The 5990-nt window shown below is 26.5% G+C and overlaps 1 protein-coding gene across 1 annotated transcript; it reads left to right on the top strand.

Moving 5' to 3' along the window:
• The first annotated feature begins 179 nt into the window (after nucleotides 1-179).
• Nucleotides 180-2313, top strand: LOC100787414 (protein RGF1 INDUCIBLE TRANSCRIPTION FACTOR 1). Its single transcript, XM_003539750.4, has 4 exons — nucleotides 180-733; nucleotides 841-1023; nucleotides 1196-1435; nucleotides 1864-2313. The coding sequence occupies exons 1-4, from the start codon at nucleotides 731-733 to the stop codon at nucleotides 2098-2100; spliced, it is 663 nt and encodes a 220-aa protein (XP_003539798.1). The 5' UTR covers nucleotides 180-730; the 3' UTR covers nucleotides 2101-2313.
• The last annotated feature ends 3677 nt before the right edge of the window (nucleotides 2314-5990 follow it).

Below are 5990 nucleotides of genomic sequence, written 5' to 3'. Positions count from 1 at the left end.
CTACTATTTTTTTCTCCTATCAAACAACTTAAACAATTATTCCACTTTTCACTTCCTTTTCCTTTTTTCTTATTTTTTTATCACTTTCTTTTCTAGATCAAACTAATCAGTCATGTGTCTCAAATATTTTTATTTTATTATAAATTATAGGTATCCTCCATCAAATATAATCTTATTGGAGCCTTGTAAGATCTATATAAGTAACAAGCTTTTTATCTAAGTAATTAACGCAGGTGCGTACTCGATTAACACTCGAATTCGAGAATACTGATTAAGTTAAAATTTGAGAAAATCTTGTACCAAGCTAATGTCCTTGAATAATTTATTAAATTATAATAAATTTGTTAAAATTCCTATAATTTTTTCAAACTATATACCTATATTTTATAAAAAGCTAAATTCAAAAAAAAAAAAAAAAGAAACTGAAAGGAGGTAGCTGTAACGTAACCAACCCATCCAAACAGAACAACATACTCACACTTAGATAATCTATTCCAATCCAACGCTCCAAAACCCACTTGACCTACCATCCTTTGACTTGAACCGTTGCTGGCACCTTTTATAATACCATACACTTGCTTTGTCCTTTACTTCATCCATTGTTTTGTTGACAAATCTTATGTTAGTCTTTCAACTTCCCCATTTCCCCCTCTCTCTATGTGTTCCTGACTTCCTGCTATTATAATCTCCAACCTACGTTACTTCTACCTTATAATAATCAAACTCCACAATGGTAATGTTAATATGCATACATATACATATCCCTTCTTTTGTACAATCCATTTTAGACTTTTTTGTAGTCTCTTATAGTGGTTGTGTTTAATTGTTTCTCATCACCAGGAATTAATGTTGGTGCCACCACCATGGCTGGAACAACTATTGTCAACCACATTCTTCACCATGTGCGAAAACCACATCAACACACCCAGAAACGAATGCAACATGTACTGCCTCGATTGCAAAGACCAAGCATTCTGTTTTTATTGCAAACAATCTTGGCATAAGGATCATCAAGTAATTCAAGTGGGTATTTTATTTTATTTAATTTTATTCATTATATATTTGTGATCAAGTATAGTTTATCAAAATATACATGCATAATTGTTTAAATAGATTTGAGACAATTTCAATGTTATAGTGATGGAATTAATGGAATTGGGAGGATTGAATCTTTTTATTTGTAAGTGTAATGCAGATAAGGAGATCGTCCTATCATGATGTTGTGAGGGTAGTGGAGATTCAGAAGGTTTTGGATATCAGTGGAGTTCAGACGTATGTGATTAACAGTGCTAGAGTTCTTTTCCTGAATGAGAGGCCTCAGAATCAGCCTAAGACCAATAGTGTTGTTGGAAGTGGAAAAAGTAACTCCCATTTGTGTGAAATTTGCAGAAGGAATCTCTTGGACCCTTTTCGTTTCTGTTCTTTGGGATGCAAGGTTCGTCTCTCATCATTAACTTATTTCCTTTTTCTTCATCTAAATATTATCTTAATTTGTGTTCCTTTTCAATTGTTTAATTTACCCTCTTTTTTGCTTAAATATATAACCATATATGTCATTGTACTCCAAATTAAATGTTTAATTATATCCAGTTGTTCATTTAATTAAAGTCATAAGTCACATTCATGTATTATTGCTAAGAAGCCATAAACTATATATGTTTGCTTGGCGTTAGTTTCGTTTATACTTAGTTTGTATACTTCTGTACTCAAAAGAATAAGAATATATAAAATTTATTTGGTATAGCCCAAAAGAATAATAATATGTACATATCAATAAGTGAGAACGCGATGTTAAAGTTTAGAAGTGGTTTTCATACATTTTTTTAAGAAACCTATGATAACAATGTATATAAATAATAATAGCTTGTAGGAATAAAGAAGAACAGGAATGCGAGCTTTGCCTTAAGCGCAAAGAAAGACGAAGAAATAGGGAGAATGCACGAAGGAATGCCAAGAAGGTTGCCATCAAAGGAAGAATTGCGTGAAGGAATCCACAAACAAGTATACCAAAGCAAGCCTTCTAATTCACATCTAAGACCATTGTGTTCAAATTCAAGGAGAAGGAAAGGGATACCTCATAGGGCACCTATAGGTCCATAATTAAAGTTAATGAGTTTAATTTAGTTTTTGATATTATGGTATGATGATTAATTGGTTAATTTCAAGCTGGATTTATGCTCTTTATCCAGCTCATTCCTCACAAACCCCATGTGGGTTTGAGTGTCCTTAAACCAAAGTTGTCTTAATTAATGGGGAGCATTAATTTATTAAGTACTAAAAGGAGATGGGGAACGTTTGTGTTACTTTTGAAGATAGGCTGGCTTTGGGTTCAATAATGCTTTGCTTTGCATTCGTTAAATAAATGTATGGAACATGCTAGTTGTAAATGTCCCCGTTACACATGAACGGTTTCATGGAAGGAAACGATTACTTTGTTTTTTCTTCCCTTATTATCTTCTTGGAATAATTTGCCACTTATTTAGTATAAAAGCATGCAAGAATATGGAAAGGAAACTGCCAATTTCGTGGAGTTAAGGGAAATTTAGAAATACTTCCAAAGGTTGGAACTGTTTAGGAACCTAAAACGATATGTGTTTTTAATTTTTCCAATTTTCATTTGTTGTCCACCAAATTATTGCTTCTCGCTTAATGCGACTTTGAAATTCCTACAACTATAATCAAGCACGTTTTAGATGATCGAGATTAGTATAGTATTTTTTTAAAGAGAGATTAAAATATATTTTAATGAATTTAATTTTCAGTAAGTGCATTTTTTTTTACATTGTAGTATTACTTTTTTAGAAGCTTTTACATTATATTACTAACTAATTACAAATCATATTCTTAAATATGATTTTTAAAATAATTATTATTATAAAAATGAATAATTTTTATTAAATATGACTGTACATGTTAACACACTTGGCATAGAATGGTTAAATTAAGTTTCATATAATTAATTTTTCTCTTCCGTTAAAACAAACAAAATAAAAATTAATAAAATAAATATGATAAATGATAATTAAAATAAAATAATCAATTGTAATGAATTTGTGAAAATATTAGCGATAATTGTCCCGTAAATTATAATGTTAATTGATTACAATATAATTGATTGAAAACAACAAATAATTTTATGCCTGAAATAAGATATAAATGATAAATACACCCTCTATTCTATAATCTATGACTTTTAGAGAAAAAAATTTATTGCAAAATATGTTATTTTAAAAAATTAATACTACATTAAATAATTTTTTTCAAGATTACATTTAATAAATACTTAGTGTGAGTAATATATAGGAAGAGTAAATGAGTCATTAATTAGAAAGATAAAAGATATATTAAAAAATTATTGTATCTATTTTTTTTTTTTGAATTCAATAAATTAATTGCATTCCTTAATATTAGGGAGGGAGTATTAATTAAAGAATCAATTTACGGGACATTTTCAAGGTAAATTGATTGAAAACAACAAATTATAATGTTATGCCTGAAATTATGGGACATTTTCACTGTACATTCCAAAATGTTAATTGCTTTGAAATTGTCCCGTTATAAAATTAAAGAATCACTTTTAAATTAATGTACAATTTAATACATTTTATCTGTTACTTATTGCTTAAATTGAAATTTGTTTGGTTATTTTAATATATATATATATATATATATATATAGTTATTTTAATATATTTTATCTATTCCTCATTCTTTATTGACATGAATAATGTGTAGTTAGAGAATTTAAGCAAAATATATCTAAGAGTGTGGTTGGATGGAGAAATTTAAAATTCCGAGAAATTTAAAATTATAAGAATTTCAAATATTTTAATTGAAATTCTTTTATTTTCAAAATTTTGGGTTTGGATAAAAAAATTTAAATTATGAGGATGAAAAAAATGAATGAAAAGAGAGAAGATACTTTAGGAGCTTAGACGGTGTTTGTTGAAGAATGTAAGAAGAGAATTTCAATTTCTCATATCTTAGACGAAAATTAAAATTTCATATTTTTAGTTGTTTAAAATTTTGTTTTAAAATTTCAAAATTTTAAATTCTTCCTAAAGAGCATCCAAACAATGAATTCTAAATTACAAAAATTCAAATTCTCTGATAAATTCCTTTCATCGATCAGTTAAAATTCTCTATTCAAAACGCACTCTTGGATAATTTGATTTGCTTAATTATTACGGATGAGAAATATTTTTAAAACCAAATCCATGCATATTTCCTTAACCATTGTAGTTATAGAATTTTAATTTAGTTACATATCATCTTTTACCTAATAGACTAAACCCTAAGGTCTGCTGTAAAAAAACCCTAAGGCCTCTCTACAAATAAAGTATTCTTTTCATTCTGTGGAATTTTAAAACCCTTTTTTGTTATACTGCGCGTGTTCGGCAAGGTATGTATTATTCTTATATTTTTTTTTTGCATCCCTATATTCCTTTGATATTTGAACGCATTTTGCAATCCCCCTTTTGTCAATATTTTTTCAATTCCAACTTTTTACTTTCATTTTTGTTGATTCATTTCAGGATATAACAGAGAGTACACATTTTTAGGTGCTGAATAGAGGTATTTTTAAACGGGTTAGTGACGTATCGGTTAGTGATGCTATTTATTATCAATGAGAGATGAAATATTGTTTTTAGATTTTTATTCATTTATTTACTGGAGTTGTAATTGTTTGTTTTTTGTATTTGTTGCAGGTTTTGAATACATATTTTGTAATTCTTCGTGGTCAAGATTATAGAGACAAGTAATTGATGTTTTTAATTTCTAATTCTTTTAAATATTTTTCTGGCCAGGTAATTTAAATTTTTTAAAATAGACCAGTTAATAGTAACCATTTCTTCTCATGGATAGAACATATTCAAAACTAAAAAAGTACATTCTTTTTCAGTGGTGTGACATAATTTACTTTCTTTTTGTTTCATTCTTATTTGATATTTTCTTTATTTATTTTGGTAACCCCCTTCACATAATTACTAGTGTGGTCAGAGTTAGAAAACAGAAAACAATGAAATTGATTCCACTGCATGAGTAAAGGGAGATAATCACACATGACTCGACGTCCACTTCTTAGGAAGAAAGAAAGAAACATATTTTAGAGTACACTATTTTTTTTTGCTTCATAGGTATTCTAATATTTATAAGCCATTTAAAATTATTAGTCAAGTGTTATTAGTCATTCTTTTGTGTCTTAAAAATTATATTTTTTTTCATCATTTTAGTTATTTAAATTCAAAGATGCATAAAAAATAATATTATTTTAATTGTTTTTAAATTGATAATTATGCAAGATAAATTATTTGAAATAATTATTTTGTACAAATAACTTTTTTTATATTTAAGAATGATAAGGATAAAATTCACAAAACATTTACAAGAAAATAGAGTATTATTAAATTTTATAAATGAATATATACATTTTGGGAAGAAAACTATCTAGCAACATTTACTCATGCATAATTAAATAATCAAATTATCTATTTATAATATTTACTTTTTTGATTAATAAATTTTTAAATTAAACATATTTTTAAAGATGTGATAGTTTTTTTGTCAAATATTTATATCGGATGAGAATTGAAATTATCCAGCAATATTTAAAACAGAAATTTTAAATAAAAGTATATCAATGTTTGAATTATTAATATTATTTATATGAGAATGTATTAAAAATTATATTTGAGAGTTATAGAATGTGGTTATTCTTTTAATATTATAATTGCATTTTTATGTGTTTTAAACTTATTTAAAACTGAATTATTAATTTTTTTTCCTGAAAATTAATGATATTTAATTTTTTTAACAATTTAATTCTCAAAAAAAAGTTTTATAAATATTACATGCTTAAAAATACTTTTTATACACACACAACAACTACCACCCAGCGTGTAAATCAAACTACATGAATTGTTTTAGCTTAATTAAAAATCTCAAATTGAAATTGTGAATATGGTAATTGTTTTAAATGCTCAAAAAAAA

This window comes from Glycine max, chromosome 12 (genome assembly GCF_000004515.6).
Source record: "Glycine max cultivar Williams 82 chromosome 12, Glycine_max_v4.0, whole genome shotgun sequence".
In the NCBI taxonomy this organism is placed as follows: domain Eukaryota; kingdom Viridiplantae; phylum Streptophyta; class Magnoliopsida; order Fabales; family Fabaceae; genus Glycine; species Glycine max.
The sequence above is the reverse complement of the archived record's forward strand: the minus strand, read 5'-3'. Positions and strand labels throughout refer to the sequence as shown.

Excerpts from the sequence above, each read along its gene's own strand:
- LOC100787414 (XM_003539750.4), top strand. Across the intron at positions 1,024-1,195 it reads AGGATCATCAAGTAATTCAA|ATAAGGAGATCGTCCTATCA; the intron begins GTGGGTATTTTA and ends AGTGTAATGCAG. Across the intron at positions 1,436-1,863 it reads TCTGTTCTTTGGGATGCAAG|CTTGTAGGAATAAAGAAGAA; the intron begins GTTCGTCTCTCA and ends AAATAATAATAG.